The sequence below is a fragment of the Anas acuta genome, chromosome 9 (genome assembly GCF_963932015.1).
Source record: "Anas acuta chromosome 9, bAnaAcu1.1, whole genome shotgun sequence".
NCBI lineage: Eukaryota > Metazoa > Chordata > Aves > Anseriformes > Anatidae > Anas > Anas acuta.
The window spans coordinates 17265205-17285875 of NC_088987.1; the positions used below are offsets into that span (position 1 = coordinate 17265205).

The following is a 20671-nucleotide window of genomic DNA, read 5'->3' on the forward strand; positions in this document are numbered from 1 at the left end:
ATAATTAAAATAATAGAAAATATATTTTTTCATAATAATAGAAATAACATTATGTTGCGCACAATTAGTGGATTGAGAGCAGCCCTGAGGAGAAGTACCTGGGGTTGGTGTTTAGGGAAAAACTGACCACGAGCCAGCAATGCATGCTCGCAGCCCAGAAAGCTGCCCGTACCCTGGTGTGCCCCAACAGCAGCAGAGGGCAGGAGGGGATCACGCCCCTCTGCTCTGCTCTCATGAGACGCCCCCCCTGCGGCCCTGCATTCAGCTCTGGGGCCCAGGAGAAGACCCCATGAGAATGTTCAGAGGGCAGGAGCACTTCTCTGTGGAGCCAGGCTGAGGGAGTTCGGGTTGGGCAGCCTGGAGAAGAGAAGGCTCCGCAGAGACCTCACAGAAACCAAGAGCGTAAAGGGAGCCCGTAGGAGAGCTGGGGAGGGACTTGCACGGTAGAGTGCAGGGACAGGAAAGGAGTTACGGCTTTGAACTAAAAGAGGGCAGATTTATATTAGATACAGGAAGAAATTCTTCCCTGTGAGGGTGGTGAGGCCCTGGATCAGGCTGTCAAGAGCAGCTGTGGGTGCCCCATCCCTGGCAGTGCCCAAGGCCAGGCTGGATGGGGCTGGGAGCAGCCTGGGCCATGGGCAGGGGTCTTTGAGGTCACTGCCAACCCAAAGCTCCTGTGTTGCACAGATTTGCAGTTCTACACCTCGCTGGTGTCTTTCCCAGGAGTTACTGGCTATGTTAAGCAGGAACACAAAAGTAGTTCCTTAACAGAACAGGACTTTTGACAAAAAAAGAGCATACAATGCAGAGATAAGAAAAGCTTGCAGTGGTCATTGACATGCAACAGTACAGTACAAGTTTGCCCAACGTAGCCCCATGGCCATGCAATGACATGCTTTTTAAAAAAAAAAGACAAAAAAACCTACAGTAACAGGAGAAAATGCATAAAATTCCTGTCCTTTGAGTATTTTAAAATCTCACACCAATTTTGAATAAAATTTATAAATTTTTATTATAAATAGAAAAAAATATTTAAAATAAAATTTATAATGAAACTAAATAAAAGTGTCCCTAAAACATGAATCACAAAACTGAAGACAGAAATAGTGACCTATATCATACAAGACTGCTTTTAATCAACATTTTCACAGGATTTCCCCAGGGCTCTGCTGCTTTTAAAACCACTCGTAATACATAGAACAGAGCAGTGAGTGAATACTTCTATCTGTAACAAGAACTTCCAGAAGAATGGGGTCTGAATTCGGACCATACAAAGTGGGGGCAAAGGATTTGGTAGCTTTTCCAGTCCCGGCCATTCTATTCCAACAGATGTAAAATAATAAAATATCATCTCCTACATCTGCATGAAAAAATAAGGAAGTTGATAAAGTCACCGTTGACCAACTCAAAATTTATTACTCTGCCCTAAAGTCTTAACAACCTCTTCCTATTTGGAGAGGCCTGAAATATCTGTTTCATACACAGCCCTGAATTTACTACATTGACAGCTTTTTCCCCTTCATTTCAGCTCTGTATGCACGCACCCCAAACACATATAAACAAATGACAGAGTCTGAAACAATCGAAATCGAACACATAGCATTTCTAGCATACCAAAAAAAAAAAAAACAAAAAAAAACACACACTGTGAGCAAGACCTGGAAAAATACAATTATTTTGATGGTTTTGATTCAGAAGATTTATTCTCTGCAGGAGGAGAAGCAGTGTCAGCATTTGATTCACAAAGGAAGCCCTACACCTTTCAAGTTTTACATACAAACACACAAACCCCAAGACTCTCTGGAACACTGGAGAAAGCATGCAAGCAGATAATCTGAAATGAAGACATCTAAAAGCCCAAGGGAGAATGGGCTACAAAGGGAAAAAACTTTACAGACTGGAAGTGTCTCCCAGGCTTTGTTAACCTGAGGATCTTGAACAGTTGAGTCTGCTCAGCCGCACTTAACTTACATGTACATGTAACAGTTCCTTCAAAATCTGCATTTCGAGTGATAAGTAAATACCAAATAACCAAGAAGATCTTAGATGTAATTCAGCTTATGCTCAGACTAAACCCCTGACTCATTCTGAACAGACATGTCATTTGCAGAAGACTGGTGCATAAATACATTATTAAAAAAATCAAAGTACTTCAGTTCACTGGACTCCAGAGACATCTCCTGCTTTACTGCTTTGGCCACAGGAGAGAAAACTGCTTCCCTAAGTCAGATGCCCCAGAACAACTCCCTTTCTGCACCCCACAAAAGGGACTTGCACAGTAAGTTTCCTGTCATGCACTTCAAACAAGGATGGATGTTGGCAAGGCTGCACTAGACTTCAGCTAGAAGATGCACAGGATTTGTTTTGCTCCTATGGTTTCAATGTTACTGATCTGCTAGTTTTGCCATAAATTAAAATTGACTTGCAATACTTCAATCAGTTTTAATAGTAACACAACATTCTTCCTCTCTGAACTACCAATTAATTCCTTCATCTTGCCTTCTACGTGGCATTTGACAAGAGCTGCATTTAAATTATAACCCAGTCTGTCTCTTTTACCACTGTGAGTCACTAATACAATAGCAATTCATCTTAACTGGCTGCAATGCTGTCCAGCTTTGTTCTCATGCACACGTGGTTTACCGATGCTGCTTTGCTCTGAAGCTTACTTTGCTAGGAAACAAAATTTGGACTTTTATATCACTTAACACAGGATGACAACACTAAAAACAGCAAAGGAAAGACAACTTAAAAGCACAACAGACCTCTTTCATGCTTGCTAACCCTAAGTATCAAGATATTCTTCTTCAGCTAGGCATTATATCTAGACTTCCTGAGCTAATGATAACCTTAGCAAGAAACAAATTAAAAAGACACAGCTGGGTCTGGTAGGAATGCACAAGAGCACAAGGCCAGGACCCCGAAGTCTCCTTGCTCATCTTCACAAGGTTTCTGCTGCTCCATTCCTCAAGCGTTCCTAGGTCTCCCTCGACTCAAGAGCTGTCTAGGTATGTAAACTCCCAAACCACCAGCTTGTCATCATCTTTCCTTCTCATCTCACGTAAGACTGAACTGGAACTTTTCTGGATTCTAAAGACAAATTAGGATTTAGGCACCACAGGAAGAAATACAGCCGCTGTGCTTCCATTTGGCTACACAGCTCCTGGCAAGAGAGACCTTAATAAAGGCTCAAGCCCTCATTTTATAAAACACACAATCAGCAGAAAGCAGGAAAAAATAATGAAAAGAAATCCTACAAAAAGTCCTCTGAGAACTTTATGATCAGTGCAGGGGAAAAAGAACCAGCGGGACTACAGCAGTTTGCAGGACAAAACACAGCAGCTGCTGCTATCTTTGATTCAGGAACAATCTACTGAGATTCAGCTGATAAATGAAGTCTACATCATGTAATGACAGTCCGATGCTGTTCTCACTATGAAACAGAACCAAACATTTTAAAAATATTAAACTTGAGTATTTGAACCCCTAAGAATTGCAACTTCAATGACAAGAAAATATCGAAGATTTATTTATTTTTTTTTAAAGACTTGGGAATTAACAAGTTGGAACTTTTTACAATGATTTGTCCTTCAAAACCTTTCTCCACTGAAGAGTTAGCAAACACACCCATAACTTGTACAGCTTTTACATAAAAGCAAATGCTAAAAGCAAAGAAAAAGGATTACGGAAATCTATGTGGTGACCCAGAGAACGCTCCTCTTTCCTTCATGTTACTTGGCCAGTCTTCTGCAGTGCTGTTTGCCATACCAGATTCTTTGCCAAATAAAAACAGAAGAACAGCATATTAAATTTCCATTACTAAGAAACTGAAGTCCTCAAGAACAGCAGGAGGAAGCAAAACAACGCTATCATTTGTAATCACGTGAAGAAAAGGTGCATTTACAGAGGAAGTGAGAATCGTGATAAACTCAACTAAAAGTAAAAGATGAGATTTTTTCAGTAGTTATTAACTGTAATTAAAAACTCTTTTCTACCTCTCTCTCCAAAAAGATTTTGTACTTCAACAGAACATTGCAAGAGAAAAGAATTTTATTTGTCTATTTTAATGCTCAAAATCATTCCCCAGCCATGTCTACACCCTGGCTAACTCACATCCAGGAGCAGAGACCACTGCAAGACAGAGCCCCCATCTTCTCAACACGTCCTTACCTCGTGAAGCCAACACGAGAAGATTCTAAATACTGCTTCTGCCACACTGCAGAATAAATGCCCTGTAACATGCTGGCCCACCGGAATATTCTAGCAATACCCAAGGAGATTTTTTCAAAGGTTTTTGATTCTCTTGATGAAAACGTATAGTAGATGCACACAAAAAAATACATCAGAGATGCAGAGTTGTTTTTGTCCCTCCCCAGACCAAAATCCAGAGTTTGGAGCAGTTAAATAAGCAGGAAAAAATGCAAATTAATACCTTCAGTTGCTATGCCCCAACACAGCTATTGAAGAAACACGTTTAGTCAAGAGTAGAGGAACTGGTGAGAACAGTTCAAACTTTACCAAATCATGCAATGTTGCTAAACAATTCCTACAGACCCTGCTACAGAAATTCACACCCCACGCTGCACTGTAGGGTTAACTTACTGGTGAGTCAGGGAAAGCCAGTTTAAAAACAAACAAGCAAAAGAAAAAAAAAAAAAAAAACACATGACAACCAACCAAAAACACCCTAAATTATGGAAACAGTGCAAAAAACACTTCTGAATTATTCTGATCAAGTCAAGTTATGACCGTGGCATTAGTTACATGGATAGAGACAGAACTGCAGCGCTCAGTTTCCCATTACCTATTCCACTTAAGATTTAAGTCTAGCATATTTGTAAACTTGTGCCAGTTTGCTGTGGAAGGTCGATGTATAAACCCTGTTTGCTACTTGCTGGGCTAGAAACTATCTGAAGAGGAAGAAGCTGACCATAGCAAAAAAAATAATAATAATAATAATAATAATTGTAATCTTCTGTTCTGTGTGTCTGCAAGTCTGCATAACATTAGTTGAGCCCTTCCAAGCAGCTTGATTTGAAACACGCCTGTTTAAAAACAGCAAACATGGAGATTCTCCTATCAAGGAACCCTGAACACACTTTCTACAGTGATGGCTGATGTATATACCACATACTTGCACAACTGAGCCCCCAAATAACTAATTTCAGGTTTTTTTAAGACTTGTTTCTTTCTGTAAATATTATTTTTGGTATTACACAATCCTGTCATACAGTTTGAACTAAGTCTCAGGTCACTTATTTTCTATAGTCACTCTTTCTCAAAGAAATAAAAAGAGATGACACCCTTCAAACATGAATTTAAGACTTCTGGCAGCTCTGGCAAATTCAACTATGCACTGTAGACTTTCTTATTTTGTTAAACAAGACATTTAGTTTTGCTAGCTCAGCACAAAAAGAGCCAGGCCCAGTTCATGTGGTTACATTATAATCACTTGAACGAACAGAATTGCATCGTTTTTACTAAACACTAAATTCAGAAACAAAACCATGTTAACAAATGTGAATTAGAAATACGTTTTCTTTTAGCTGAAATCACACAGGCATCATCTCATCCAGATGCCCTTCCTCATGATTCACAAATCCCTGTGTGTGATTACAAAGCCTGTACGTGACTTTATGTACACTGCTCAACCACTGCATTTAAGCTTCTCTAGTATAGTAAGCAGTGTTTACCATTTAGTGTTGGTCAATAGAAGCACAGACATTCATCTTCTCCACCAACACATTTTTTGGTAAAGAAAATGCAATTTCACATATATCAGTTGTGCACAAAGCCTTTAAGGTTGCCAAATCGCAATTCCCCTAGTTACAAGAAGAATCAAGCTCCCCATGAGAACAGCAGTTCAGTAAGAGAACACATCCCCAGAGAGACACAGGTCAGCAAACTAAGTTCTCCAAAGGTCTAAAATCCCTTGGCATTTCTTTCCTACTTCATATCACCTGCCCTGAGAATATAAGCTAGCTCTCCTAGCAAAACCAGCATCCCACTCAGCAGTTCTAGGCCGGTATTTTCATCTTACCATCCTTATATACTCAACAGCTTTACTGCTCCAGGCTCTACACAAGATATTACCAGAAATAGATCAAGCGTGCTTATGAGGCTCAAATTTGTTGAGACACAGAAATATTTGCATCCACCAACAGAAAGAGATTGCAAAACATGGTTTGAGGACTGGCTCAAGTATGAGTTTAACTCCCAGCTCTACAATTTGGGAACTGCACAAACATTTGAGAATGAGTATGCTGTATTAAGGCTCAGAGCGCGCAGCCCTTTTACTTGCAGTTTTGGTCAATCTATGATTTTTCTTGCTACAAAATGTGAGCAGTCTCTGCAAAGAAGCATAACAATTTGCTTCCAAACATGACTCTAAAGAAAAAAAGGCATTTTGTAAGGAAATTAATTTTATTGAGTTTGGGGGAAGGAGAACAATGTGGAAAAGCACAACTCCTCATCCTGGTCACACAAATTAAACGTGGCGATAACTACTCTGTCAACTTCAGTACAAAGAGCCTAGAGAATTGCTTAGATCAAGTTCTGTCATGACCTGAACCAAACCTAAAGCTGCTGACACCAAATCAAGTCCTGCCTTGCCCCCAGCTGCATGTTCCCGCCCTGTAATACCCCTCCTTTAATCCAGAGAGGATTTGTGTGACCAGACTGGCCATCCCCTTAAGGAACTACTGTGTTGAGAAACCTTTTTTTGTTATCATTAGTCAAAACCCAAAGCATCTTCTCAACTCGCTAACAGTTCCAGGAATGCCCCTACAGACGGACATTTGATGAGGAAACAAATGAAAAGGAGGAGCAGGGGAAGTCAGTGCTGCAGGCTGCAACGCCAGCTGGGCTGACAAACAGCCCCGGGACAGGCCAGGACAGCACAGGGCAGCAGCAGCACCACGCAGCCACCAGGCCAAGGCACGCACTGCATCCCCCAGTGCCAGGGCGTTACGGTGCCGATCCAAAACTCCTGCCAGACTCAAATTTGTTGACAAATACTCACACACCCACGGCAGAATGCAAATCGCTGAGTTGCCAAAGCTTGCTAATAAACACCAGAACTAAACCAAACACAGAAAATCCTGCGGACTGCTTGTTATCCATCGAGTCCCCGGCCTCCCTTTACACGGGAGCACACTAACATCTGCTGCATGCCTCTTTTTGATTTGGGGAAGTGATTCAAAGGAAACCTCAAACAAGCATTTAAACCAAAGAAACACTGATTAATTCAAGTGCGTGCTTTATATTAAGGCTGCACGCTTATCATGAAGCACGTAAAAGAAGCTCAGTTTGAAGCCATCTCTACTTGTGGTTGCAGAACCCCTTTGGCTCAGCCTGCTGCCTTACTCCACTGGGGGTAGTCACTTTCGGATAAAGTTACAGGGGAGGGACTACACGATCTGAAAGCCAAGTTTTGTGACCAACTGTCTTAAATTACAGCTTGCTACTGCACTGAGATGTTTTTAAGCATTTAGGGATGCATTTTCAGAAGAGCTGACCGAGCTGCCGTATTAGTTAGAAACATGAATAGCGCAGCCTGCCTACCATGACACAGTCACCGCCACTCAGTACAGCAACAGCCAAAGCTACCGCAGAGCCGGATGGTTCCCAGCACCAATTCTTTCCCTACTGCCTCAACTGCTCCAAAACCAGCATTTATAAGGTGGAGGCCAAAGCAGAAAATGGAGACAGAATAGAAGTTACCCCAAAAAGCCTCCCCTTCACTCACAGGGATGCTCTCCCAGTGCAGCTTCTTGGGAAGCTGCATGAACTCTGGAACTAAGAGAAGAGGCAGCAAAGCATAGTTTATTGTTTTTAACTTTTAAATTAAACTTAAATGATTTAAAAGCACTAAAAATTCTCGGTTATATCAAATTCACAGATCAACAGAATGCATTTTCAAAGCCACAAAAGCTTATATAAAATAAAGTTTATTATCCACTATGTATCATTTTAGCAAAGATTAATTACTGTTCTTCATATCAAAATGAACTCACTAATTAAAAGTAAACAGAAAAGATGAAGTGTTTAGTTTGACGAACAGCATGGAAAAAAACACATTTAAATGAAAAAATTAAACTGAAGATAAATTTGTAAGTCTGTTAGGAAAAAATGTACCAAGGTTGCTTGTTGCAGTATGCAAGCACCCAGAGAGGAACAAATCATTTCATTTACGACTGAAAAATATGAAAAAACAATTTTCATATTTTATGCATTTATATAAGCACTTCCATGTAATTAAACAACATGTGCGTATAACAAGTGTTACCAGGGTTATTCAACAGCGAAGTTTAATACTGTAGAGTAAGTCTTTCTTCCTGCAGGAGAGAAATTTTGGTACAAATAACAGCTACTGAAACTGCTTAGAACAAAACAAGCCCAATTCCTGGCAAGATTTTGTTGTATCTTCCTCAGTACAATTCATTATTAGTAGGTTTTCCCATATTGTGGAAGTTAGCATTTATTCTTCCTGAACAACAAGGTACCTTTATGAACATGAGATTTTTATTTTACTAGTAAAGACCATCTACATGCTCTTTGTAGATCAGAACCATTCTTACTACACAGAATCGTATTTCTTTGTATAACGTGAGGCAGAGTAGCATTGTAGGAGGGAACCAGTAACAATACCAAGTAGCTTCCTTTCAAAGCATAAAATAATCCCCAGTATCCCTCCATATTCAGAGCATGCATTACAAATAACTGTGATGACTCTAAAATAAGAAGGCACTACACCAAAACCATAAAACAGCTCGAGGGAATGCATCAACTTTGGTTGACAAGAAGCTCTACATGAGCCGGCAATGTGTGCTTGCAGCCCAGACAGCCACCTGTACCATGGGCTGAACCAGCAGTGCAGCCCCCAGGGCAAAGGAGGGGATTGTCCCCCCCTGCTCTGCTCCTCTGAGATCCCACCTGCAGCCTGCACTCCGCCCTGGGGCCCCAGCACAAGGACACAAAAGCATTAGAATGAGGCCAGAGGAAGGTCAAAAAGATGATCAAGGGGCTGGAGCACCTCTCCTACAAAGACAGGCTGAGGGAGTCAGGGTTGTTCAGCTGGAAGAAGGCTCTGGGGAGACCTCACGGCAACGGCCTGCCAGTGCCTAAAGGGGACTGCAGCAGAGCTGGGGGAGGGACTCTCTGATAAGGGGCATAGTGATAGGACAAGGAGTAATGGCTTTAAACTAAAAGGGGTAGGTTTAGGTCAGATTTATGAAATAAATTCTTCCCTCTGAGGACAGTGAGGCACTGGCCCAGGCTGCCTCAAGGAGCTGTGGGTGCCCCATCCCTGGCAGTACCCAAGACCAGGCTGGATGCGGCTGGGGGCAGTGGGCTGGAACCAACTGGGCTTTGAGGTCCCTTCCAACCCAAAATATTCTGATTCTGTGAACATAGTAATAACAAACTTCATAGGTTTCAAGTTGTATGTCCAGACTTATGCTTAAGCCATTCAGAGGTATGACTGTCTGGGCATGGTGATTAGAGTTTTGTTTTTCTTTTTTCCCTGAAGACCAAGTCCCCTTCAGACAAAAGCAAGAAACTTGAAATTAACAAAAAATAAGAAAAAAAAACAGCAAGGACGGGCTGGAAGACTTGACAATGTCTCTAATCACAACCTCCACAAAAATGCAAGCTCCTACTATGCTTAAACACACTCAGGCCTTACCTTTCCCCACTATAAACGTCAATTTATATTACCCTACCGCAAAACGAAAAGCCATTTTAATCAGTACTTTCCATCACAGTATACGCCATGTCTTTATACCAAAGGTGTTATCAAAAGTAATACCGCACAAGAGAGTCTGGCTTGCTTTCTTTCCTGGTAAGTACATGCTTGGTATCCCATTTCAAGTTTCACAACAGAGTGACTGGTCCACCCAGCCAGAATGCAGAGAGCAGGTTGAACCAGAAATGGCATTCCAGCAAGTGTCGTTTCTGAACACCAGTGGGCAAGAAGGGACTGCGGGTACATTTGGTATCATTCTAAAAGCCCGGGACACTGGGTTCTCAACGCTGAAGTGAAGTGAGTAACACAAAACCAAGAACTGCTTAGTTACCAGAAGTCTACTTCTCTGCTCTTACTTTCACAGATTCTCTAGGTAAAAGAAAGTTTCAGCAATGTTAAGGTTTTAGTCTTTTGGAAGATCTTCACCATATCCTCGCCCCATTATTAAGCTCTAGCAATATTCACTTTAACTGCAGTTTAGTTGTCAATGAATTTTTTTCATTAACCATGCCAAACTGCGCACCTGTTTTTTTTCCTTTACATTAAATTCCCATTAACAAAATGATACGATAACAGCAAGAAAAACATGGCAAATCAACAACAAACTTGGGAAAATTCACAGACACACTACAGACAGTTTTCCAACTTGTTTTTTAGAATATTCCTGCACAAAGATATGACTAGCTTCCTGAAAATACAAGCTAGAGTAACATTTGGGCAAGATCCTAACTATTTTCTGTTTCAGTTTTAATGAACAAACTACAGAAATTCCCTAGATATCAACCCTGCAGCTAGCAGATGCAACAAGTGAAGTATTTTGCTCCGAACTATCTCGGTGAAAAGTTAAGCTGTATTCTTTTCATGTCCCTACACAACCAAGTATTCTCCCTGTTTTTTTTCACATCACTCAGAAGGCTAAGACATCTGCCAGGGATGGAAACAAAACAGAAACTTTCTCATCTCCTTTGATCAAAGCCTCTTTTTGCTGTCAAAAAATACCTATATTTCAAGTTTAATTTATGATCACGTTATTACTTCCTGAGCTGATCTGCTGCTAACAGGAAAAAAAAAAGATGAGGTTTTCCAATTCCCCATTTTTAAACACAGCATTGTTTACTGCTGCTTTTTAGCTGACATTCTTTTACAACTTGAAAGAGCAAGGATCCAGTTAAAGACCAACACTTCATGTAACTGAGGGAAAATTTTAGTGTCAGATACTACAATTAAAATGTTTTAGCAACTCTAAGAGTTTCTTATCAGATTAAATGATATTTAGATACTGGCCCAGGCTCCCCAGTGCAGCTGTGGCTGCCCCATCCCTGGCAGTGCCCAAGGCCAGGCTGGATGAGGCTGGGGACAGGGCAGGGCAGGGGGCTGGAGCCAGGTGGGCTTTGAGGTCCCTTGCAACCCAACCTAACTCATCCTATGGCTCCATGACAAACGTCCACCAGTTATTTTCACACAACATTCTGTGTAGCTCAAAGAGATGCCCCTCTGTGATCTGTTAATGTTTTTTTTTCCTCAAAATTGATGCCCTTAATCTGGTTAATTCCATCAACTTCTGAAACGGTCAAATACCCGCAGGTTAAGTCAAGTCCAGCTTCTAAAGTGTGGAGCAGATTGGCAGGGAACTCCAAAAATGCTAACAGCAAATCAATCAAAAGACACAAGTTGTTCTTACTAAGCTGAGTATGCTTAAATAAAATGTATTTTCATCACAGTTTCAGAGCTTCCCCTTAGGAATACTATAGCATAGCTGAATAAGATGATAAGAACTAGATTTTAAAAAAGTATTTTATTTCTTATTATAATCCAGATGATACGAGAACACTGTAGCAAACTGCTTAGAATTAAAAGTCAATTTTGCTGGCAAATAATTCAGGAGGAAGGAACCCCAAGTATTTTGATACAGCGTTGTCTACATACTGCAAGCTTTCTGACAGAGGTGGATGTGGTAGCGCCTTTCTTACAGGAAGCATAGAAGCATTTCTGAGTTAGAAGAAGTATAAAAGCATAAACACGGGTTACAATAAGAATGAGGGACTAACAGCTACACAGAAAAACAGGTTCCCAACTGCTGCTCAAAAACGGTGATTAAGAATCTCATGAGGTACAAAACCAGCACAGTACAGAACTACTTACCTATGACAAGTTTTGTAAGACAAACAGACGCGCTCAAATGAGTATCAATACCGCAAAATATTGTATTTCAAGGCATGCAAATATCTAATCATAAAAAGGAATCTAACAGTAAGCAAGAGAGAATTAACACCCACTTTCAAGAAGGTACAAAGTTTAGCGAGTTATCTCTGGTTGAAAAAAAGAGAAACAGTTTTTGGCAATTACTTCAAGGGGTCACCTACGTTTACTACTTATTCGGACTGGCAAATTACTGATAGAGCCACCACACACTTACCAAGCCGACTCTCCCTTCCAGAGCCACAAAGTGCCTGCCACATGGGGCTGTGCGCAGCCCGCAGAGGCCTGAGCTCCCTAACTCCCGCCTCCAAGCAGCCTCAGCCTGGCCCCAAGCCTCAAACCCGAAGCAGAGGAAGAAACAGCGATGTTCAGAGAAGAAAAAAAAGGGGGACAGGAGGAGGAACCGAGGAGCGGCAGGCCCGGAAGAGCCCCGCGCGGGGCGGAGGCCGGGCAGCAGGCGGGAGAGGCCCAGCCACCAGCCCCCGGGCCCGGCAGCCGGCCCCTAAGTCCCCTGTACCCACTGGGCGCTGCCCGGCCCTGCCGTGCCGTGCCCGCCGCCCTCAGCGCCGCTCCCGGGGCCTCAGCCCCTTCCCCGCGCCTGGGCCGCGGCCTAAACATGGCGGAAGAGCCGCGCTCCCAGCCGCTGGGCGCCGCCGCCGCCGGCCCGCCCCGGAGCCGCACTCACCGTCCCACCGGCGTCGCGTCCGTCCCGTCCCGTCCCGCCCGGTCCCGTCCCGTCCCGTCCCGGCGCTCTCCCGTCCGTCCCGGCCCGGCCCCGTCCCGCCGCCGCCTCACGCGCCCCTTCCGCGGCCCGCCGCCATCTTCCTGCCCCCACCAGCGCCGGGGGCGGTGCACGCGCGCTACGTCAAGACGCACGGCGGCGCGAGAGGCCGCGGCGACTGCGCATGCGCGGCGCTGCCGGACGTGCCGGAAGCCGGCCGCCCCGCCCACGGGCTCGTTCCCCGCGCGGGTGGAGGCGCCAAGCGGCGCGCGCGTGCGCACTAAGCTGGGGGCGGGGCTCCCGGCGCGCAGCCATGGCCCGGGCCGCGCTCTGCGCCCTGTCAGCAGCGGCGCCGCCGCCATCTTCCCTCTTTCCTCCCGTCAGCGCGGCTCCCGCCCCCCCCACCCCGAGTTTTTTTTTCTCCTTCCAAGCTACCGTTTATTAAAAAGGCCCTCGTAATAAAACCAGGACGCGCCATCTCCCGTTCATAAAGCACAGGCCGTTCATTAGAAACGTCTTTTAATTTACACTGAACAGCAATACAAAACCAGGGAAGCTGTGAAATTCCACCTTCCCGATCGAACGATTAAAAAAACACAGAAGCTGACTGCCCATCCCTCAATCTTTCAAGAGTCAGGTCTCCACGAGTCAAGAAGCAGCGTCCCCATCTCTTTTGGAAGGTCACAAAAAAAAAGAAGTCACATCTACATTTCTGCTAAAAAGCAGAAACACGTAGAACAATCCCAAACCAGGGAGAGGGGCATGGAAGAAACAAATACTTGAGCCACTAAGACTTTTCAGGTGCTTTGGCCCTCACAATACAGCAGTCCTTAACCAAACACACATGGAACAAACCAAGAGGACTAAACTCATCCCCAGTTTGAGAGCACCCGCACGTGCTGGTGCTGGAGTACCCTTCATCCACAGCTCCCTCGCTCAGCCCAGGAGCTGGATTGGTGCAGAGGACCGAGAAACAATCAAAGCTCTCAGATTTTTCTGCCTTATGTGGAAGGATTGAGGGTTAACTTAGTACTGGAAGCTGCGTTTAGTCTGAATGTCGTCAAGAATCTGCTGTAATTCCTCATCTTCAAATCGGCCCTCCAGGCTGCAAGATAAAAACCAATGAGGGTTTAATAAAGGGTTTTGAAGTAGCCTCCCTGCTACCTTCTGTATTAATTTCAGATACCCACGCAATGCCCTCTCTGTAGGTGAGAGAACTGCGTCCTTCCCAGAACTTTCTGCTGAATGATTTCAAATCATTCAGTTGTATCAAAAAGGCAACCCAGGTGCTGGCTTGAACGGACCTCTAAATGAAGCCCACGTAGCCTCAAGCTCATCAGCCAATACAGACTTACTATGAAGAATGCAAGGAAAGAGCCTCAGGTTGCACCAAGGGAGGTTTAGATGGGATATTCAGAATAATTTCTTCCCAGAAGGGGTGGTTAGGTATTGGAATGGGCTACCCAGGGAAGTGATGGGGTCTCTCTCCCTGGAGGTATTTAAGAAACGTGGATGCAGCACTTAGGGACATGGTTTAGTGGTGGACTTGGTAGTTAGGTAGATGATTGGACTTGGTCTTATGGGTCTTTTCTAACCTGAAAGATTCTACTATTCTGTGAAATCTTAGCATACAAGGAAGAAAACAGTTCAGATGAGTGTTTGATTTCCTCCTCTTTCTGAGGCCATGAGGTAACAAATCAAAATACGATACTGGAAGAAGTTTCTGTCCCACCTGTACATTACAGAACAGTTCATAGGAATGCTCTGTTGTTTGCTCCAACAGAAACAGACAAACAAAACACATAGCTAAGTGGGCTGAGAACCACAATTTGAGCCATTGACTCATTCCAGTAAATTTTATCTCAAGTGCTTTAGGGATACTTAAAAAGTTTGCTTCACTGTCAGATTAACGAATAGGTGAATAACAACTCAAGACAGAAAGCTTCTCCATCAACAGAGCCACATTGAAAAGAAGGTATCTGTCCATAGCAACCTTTAGATCACGGGAAAGTATAAACCAGTCCTTTTGCAATACATAAATGCTCACCTAGGAATCAAAGCTTTGGCCTCCTCAGCTGTCTCAGGACACAAGTTAGCCAAACACGCCAGTTCAAATTTATGGAGCTTCTTCTGGAGTAGCAAACTGTAAAGGAAGACAACAACTTGGTGAAATTACAAGACAGAAATATAAAGAAGCATAATACAAACCAAACAGACAACAAAGAACTACCATGCTTATGGCACTGAAGTCAAGGTTTTTTGTTTTGCTTTGTGATGTTGTTGTTTATTTTCCATTAAGAAAGACATTACATAATTTAACAGGAAAAAAAAAATCACCACCATGGGAAGCCCTACTTCCCCTAGAATTACTCTACAAATAGCCTAGAAAAGCCTTCCATTTACTGAAATCTGCTGTCAATCTGCTATCAAAGCAGTTCAAAAGGCAGGACCGAGACCAAGTACAATTCTACATGAAGAATTATGATAAAAGGTCTTGCCTTTCCAGAATGACAATATTCAGATTTATATGAGTCCAAATCAGTAGGCACCACTAAACTGTACTTACATAAAACAGCATTAGATTTCAAATTCACCAATACAGTCTTATATCCTAATTCTTCCACTCACCTACGAACACTGGCAATCGTTTCACGGTTTTTGAAGCGGCTGAAACGCGCTGTGTAATTCAAAGTTTTCATGAAGACTTCAGAAAGCTCCTGCTCATCTTCTGCACTCTCATTCTGTTGCTTTCGATGCTCAAGAAGCATGTGCACTTCCGAATTTAGAAGAGTTTCCGCAGTTTCAAATTCTGCATTTGAATAAATGAACACCGGCATAAAAACAGGTAAAGCATGGATTAAAAAGTCCACTAAAGGGAGTTTTGTATGTAACTGATCTTTAGAAAATAAGGAAATAACAGCGTGCTTCGCTGTAATCGTGCAAGCCCTTTTGCCAATGATTAGACAGAAATTCTGAAATATGTAGGTATAAATATAGATTAAAATTACACCATTTTGCATGACTACCCAATGTGTTTGTCTTTTTGATTACACATTATACTTCTGCAGCCACGGCCTCCTGGTTTGTCACACTTATGCAACATGTTTTTTTTTCACCTACTTTTGGCAGAACTTAAGCGACGTGTGACTTGGCTTGGGCATGAAGTATGTTGAAGTGTATTATTCATGAGTGACACCTATGGTCTTGGAGGGACCGCTAAGGAGTTTTGAAAGTAAATGGGAACGCTGCTGAACGTTTTTAAAGAGCTTGAAACGTTGATTGACCCGGTAAAATTTAGTCCTATCGGAAAACCAGGGGGGGCATCCATCCCAGGGCACCCTTAGCATCCTTTCATGAGAGCCCCCAGCTCGCAAGGCTCTGGCAACCTCTGGTGAGCACGGCCAAGGAGGAGATTTTAGATTACAATCATGTGGGGAAAAAAAAAAAACTCTTTCAGGACGATATTCCCCCACACACACACACACCACTCCCCCGGACCTTAAGCAGTAAATACAGCTCTGGGGTGGGCTTACACAGGATAATTTCCTGAAAAAAAAAAATAAAATTCACAGCCGGGGACTCGCCTCCCTCCCCCACCGCCGCCGCCTCCCTCCCTCCCGGCCCGGCCGGGCGCCCACCCTTGGGGAAGACGAGCTGCGAGGCGTCCTCCTCCACATCGGCCGTGCGCGGGTCGGCGCCGCCCGCCGCCATCGCCCCGCGGCCGGCAGCGGAAGCCCCGGCAGCGGAAGGGAGAGCCGCGGCGGGGCGGGCCCGGCTGAGGGGGCGGCGAGCCCTGGTGCTCGCGGTTAGGAAATAACCCGAGAGCTCCAAACTGCGCTGGGCCCTGCCTTAGGGGCAGTGCAGCGGGGGGTGTTTGCCCAGCGAGGCGGCAGCTGCGCCTTCAGCCCCCTCAGCCCGCAGCGCTGTGAAGCCAGGAGCTGCAGGCGCCTCTGTTTGGCTTCAGCGACGTGAGGAAAAGTGTAGCAAAACGTCTCCTTAGGAAGGCTGCCCACACCAGAATGTCTCTCTGGGTCGGTGTCAAATACACCCGAGTTTGGGAGGAAGGAGAATTGATAGCACACTTTGGGTGGGAGGTCACTGTCTTCAGACCACCCAGAACTAGTCTATAGACCTCAAAAATGATAACGAGGCTGAAAATGATAATGTTTCTCCTGATGCTAGTCATGGGAAGGCCGCCGACAAAATAACCAAGTGGTACTTTCCCTAGAGAGCTCACATGAAGACTGAAGACTTAAAGTAATCATCTTACCAGCCCTTACAACGTCGTCCTGTGCCCTTAAAGAAAGGCAAAATCAGGCTGTTGGAGACTTGATCCTGAAACCACTCCTGTTCTTGTGAACTTGCAGCCATGCCAGGTGAACTGCTTCTTGCGTGCTGCGAAAAGGAACAAGTGTAAACTGTAAGAATATTTACGGGATCAAAACGTTGATCTTTAATATTTGCTAACAGAATATTCGAGCATGGCAGAGAAACTGATAGAAATTTCCTAAGTGGTACAATGAGGACAATAGAACGAAAATATCTCAGGGAACATCTGGCAAATTGGACAATTTCAATTACGTTTACAAGAAAATAAGGAAATCCATGCCAGGCTGAGGAAAGAAGCATTTAAAATCACTTGGAATCCCAACGGCTTCTTAATAACCCATCTACTCAGAACATCGTGGTCCTCAGAACAGTAGGTAGCTTGCAGAAGCATAGGTTATGAATTTCACCTTTGTTTTTTCCCAAGGATCTGGTCTACTTAAGTATATGAAAACTAAAACCATTAAGGGAAAGCCAGATACTTGAAGAGTTTAAAGGTACAGCTAAAGAGGCTGTCATAGAAGATAAAGGTTCATTGTCTCGGATGTGTTTGGCTAAGGTCTCAAGAGTTAGACAAATAAGAACATTCCTGAATGGAACCTGATTCTCCTCCACTCCCCTGGCTTTTTTTTTTTTTTTTTTTTTTTTTTTTGAATTTTAAAAATACACTTAAAGAAATGCACAGTACATACCGTTCAGACTCTGCAACTAACCAAGCATAACAGAGTACCAGGCTTCTTTATTTTTTATAAGTAATGGCTTCTTCCTCACCTACGCTTGCTGCCTGTTTTAACATTTATAAAATAAATTGAAAAATGTGCATAAAAAGTAAGATGCGCTAGATTAAAACAAAGTGAATGACTTTAAGAAGTTTCATGCATGCTGACCAACCACATCCTAAAAATGAACTGAGAAAAAAAAAAAAAAAAAGAGTTGAACAAATCTTGTTTATCGTAAGCCTGCTATTGCATATTCCAGTGCAGAAAGTACTGACTGTTGCTGGAGGTAGGATATAAGACAGTGGTTTGTTAGACAGACCTACCATGGTAATTTCTTAATTTCCTCAATTTGAAAACACCCAGTAACAACTAACTACATGGATACAGATCTTTACCAATCAAAGCAAAACAAGTTTAGCTAAATATCTCTGTGAGGTAAAATGTAGGAAGAACTTGGAACACAGATGCTCCATTGTCAGTTTAACTGTATTCTGCAATCTTTCCTTCTGACTCAACAGCAAAATAAAGCTCATCTTCCTAGCTATTTTTTAAGCTTTGTACCCATAATTTGCTATTTAGTGTGATGTGTCAATGCCCCTAACTTTTTTTTTTTTTTTTAATTTTATTAGCAGTGATAAGATTAGGATATTAAAACCTTAATCTCATTGTCATCAGTATTTCTAATGTGCTAGAGTATCAAAATCAATGTGGAGATAACATCACCTGCTTAGAACGACAGCTGCTATCATAGTCATTATTGCACAAGATTTACACGTTTGTTTTTTTAATGTGTTTTTAAAGTATAACTAAACAAGTTTACTTTTTCACATAATTTCACCTTAATTTTTTACTCCTTTTAATATTGTATATAATATAATAATAAATACATCTAGTACATAAGGAATACAAAATTGTATTGATACCCAATAATATGACGACAATAAGCTTCTGAATGCAAAACTGTCTTTTGCATGATTTGTTACATTTTTAAATACATATATAATGATATCTAAACATGCTGTCAACTGGTTGTATAATGCACAATTTATGTTAGAATTAATCTGTTAAAAAAAGTGGCCTCACTAACTACAAAAAGAAAAACAATGACAGATCAACAATCTGGATACCCGTCAGTTTGTAGCATTACATACTTGTTTTAAGGAAAATGTAGCAAAGGTCTTCCAGGCTTTCAGTGTCGAGAGTGATCAGCAAACAGATTCACAGCTCATTTTTTCCTGGATTGTGGCAAAAACGGTTCAGGAATGTTTCTGCTCTATGTACCATAAGTCAGTTTGAGAGCAATACTCGCAATACATAGCTCAGTATACATATTAATAGAGTTTAGTGAGTCACATGGGAAAGATGGGAAGGTCCTGGCTTTAATTTTTATCTTTGAGATGTGGCATTTCTCCATCACAATTAGATAGCTCTTAATATAAATTCCATTCCTGCTCTCCCCCATATAATTTATGTTTGGAATAAAACATCTCACGTGTTGTTCATTTGAAATATCTTACAGAACTTTTCCTAACCTTTCTGCAATTTGCTTCCAGAATGAAGCACATGCTTCTGCCTGACCTCATCTTCACAGTGAGCTGCTGAGTGTTACTGCAGTCACAGAAAGCAGCATGCGCACCAGAATCTCTGATGAAAGACACTGGACAAAGATTTGATGTCTGACCGATTAAATGTGAACCCCCCCAAAAAATGAAGGAAGAAAAAACATAGATGCCATTAAAAATATATATGAAAATAAATCACTGTATTCTAGTTAACAAAGAAGCTGAGAGGATATAATTGATAGCATATCTGGGCACACAACTGTGGATGTTAGTTTTATGGTTGACTTCAAAATTGGCAAGTCACTTGGAAATCATGCTAGCTACAGATTCCTTCTTAACCCAACACTTGTAGTGCATAAGAAATTTATCTTTACTAGTATCAGAAGTATAATTAAGGAAAATACATTTTTGCACTAACTTAAATCTTCCAAGGAAATCTAATTGCTAAGTTTTATGCTTTGGAGTTGCCCTGAAGTCACTAAGTTTCTTGGGCATATTTAAGTCAAAACTGTGCTCCTTGTTAGGGTATATATTTATGTTGCTGGTCTTAATCTGTTCTTCACTGGTACCCAGGACTGCATTTCCCAAGAACCACAAAGGTGAACTGTAGAAGCTTTAACTACACGTCTGCCATACGACAGAAATGACCAATAGCCTGAAAACGTATGGAAAAACATTTAAGTCAAAGGTATGTGCAACAAAACGTGCGTGTGTCTCAAATCAGTTATCTTGTCCCAAAGCAGCCATTAAAATACTTAATAAGAAACTAGAAATATGTTTTTCTTTTTAATTTTATTTTTTACTTTGAAGATCACTTGAGGACAACAACCTGTAAAGTACAGATAATCTTTTTTCACTAGCTCATTTTAAAAGACCAAAATCAAGTCAGATTTAGAAATCCAGGATTTGTAGAATGCTAAAGAATTCAACTTGCATGTGCTGTATATATTTCACCATCATGACAATGAGTGGAGTTATTGCCAAGTGAACTTTATCTGAGGATACAAAGATTTTGCTGTATCATGAATCACACTATACTAATGAAAATATTTAAATTTTAATTTTCCTATGTCTCTTTACTTTCTTACAGTGAGCCTGCCATGATTATTTTTATGCTTCCAGGCAGCTACCATTTCATTTTTTAGCAACCTCCCTTGTCCTGAACGTATAACAGCATTTGGAGGGTGGCTTGGTGTTTGTACAGATAGCATATTATTCAGCTTGCTAGATGAGAAAGATTTCATCATGTCCCATAAATGCTGTGAGAAACCATACAAAGAGGACAGTACAAATCATCTTTTTTCCATTATGATTTATTCTCTACAATACTTCATTAGAGGATAGAGTTCAATTATTTACACTCAGAAGTTATTATATAGGTAGGAGGCAACCAAGTGTA

General features: G+C 42.2%; 2 protein-coding genes across 3 annotated transcripts in view; both read right to left on the bottom strand.

The window, feature by feature from the left end:
* WDR33 (WD repeat domain 33) overlaps positions 1-12791 on the bottom strand; it is a 66694-nt gene extending 53903 nt beyond the window's left edge. Inside the window, exon 1 of one of the 2 annotated variants that reach the window (XR_011099539.1) lies at positions 12162-12326. The gene's annotated coding sequence lies outside the window, so the exon portion shown is untranslated. Of the gene's footprint in view, positions 1-12161; positions 12327-12629 lie in introns of those variants that run through there. The other variant, XM_068692565.1, reaches the window with a different exon arrangement.
* A 376-nt stretch (positions 12792-13167) lies between these two features.
* POLR2D (RNA polymerase II subunit D) lies at positions 13168-16462 on the bottom strand. Its single transcript, XM_068691651.1, has 4 exons — positions 16304-16462; positions 15294-15474; positions 14713-14808; positions 13168-13770 (listed from the first exon to the last, which is right to left on the bottom strand). The coding sequence occupies exons 1-4, from the start codon at positions 16374-16376 to the stop codon at positions 13692-13694; spliced, it is 429 nt and encodes a 142-aa protein (XP_068547752.1). The 5' UTR covers positions 16377-16462; the 3' UTR covers positions 13168-13691.
* Between the last annotated feature and the right edge of the window lie 4209 nt (positions 16463-20671).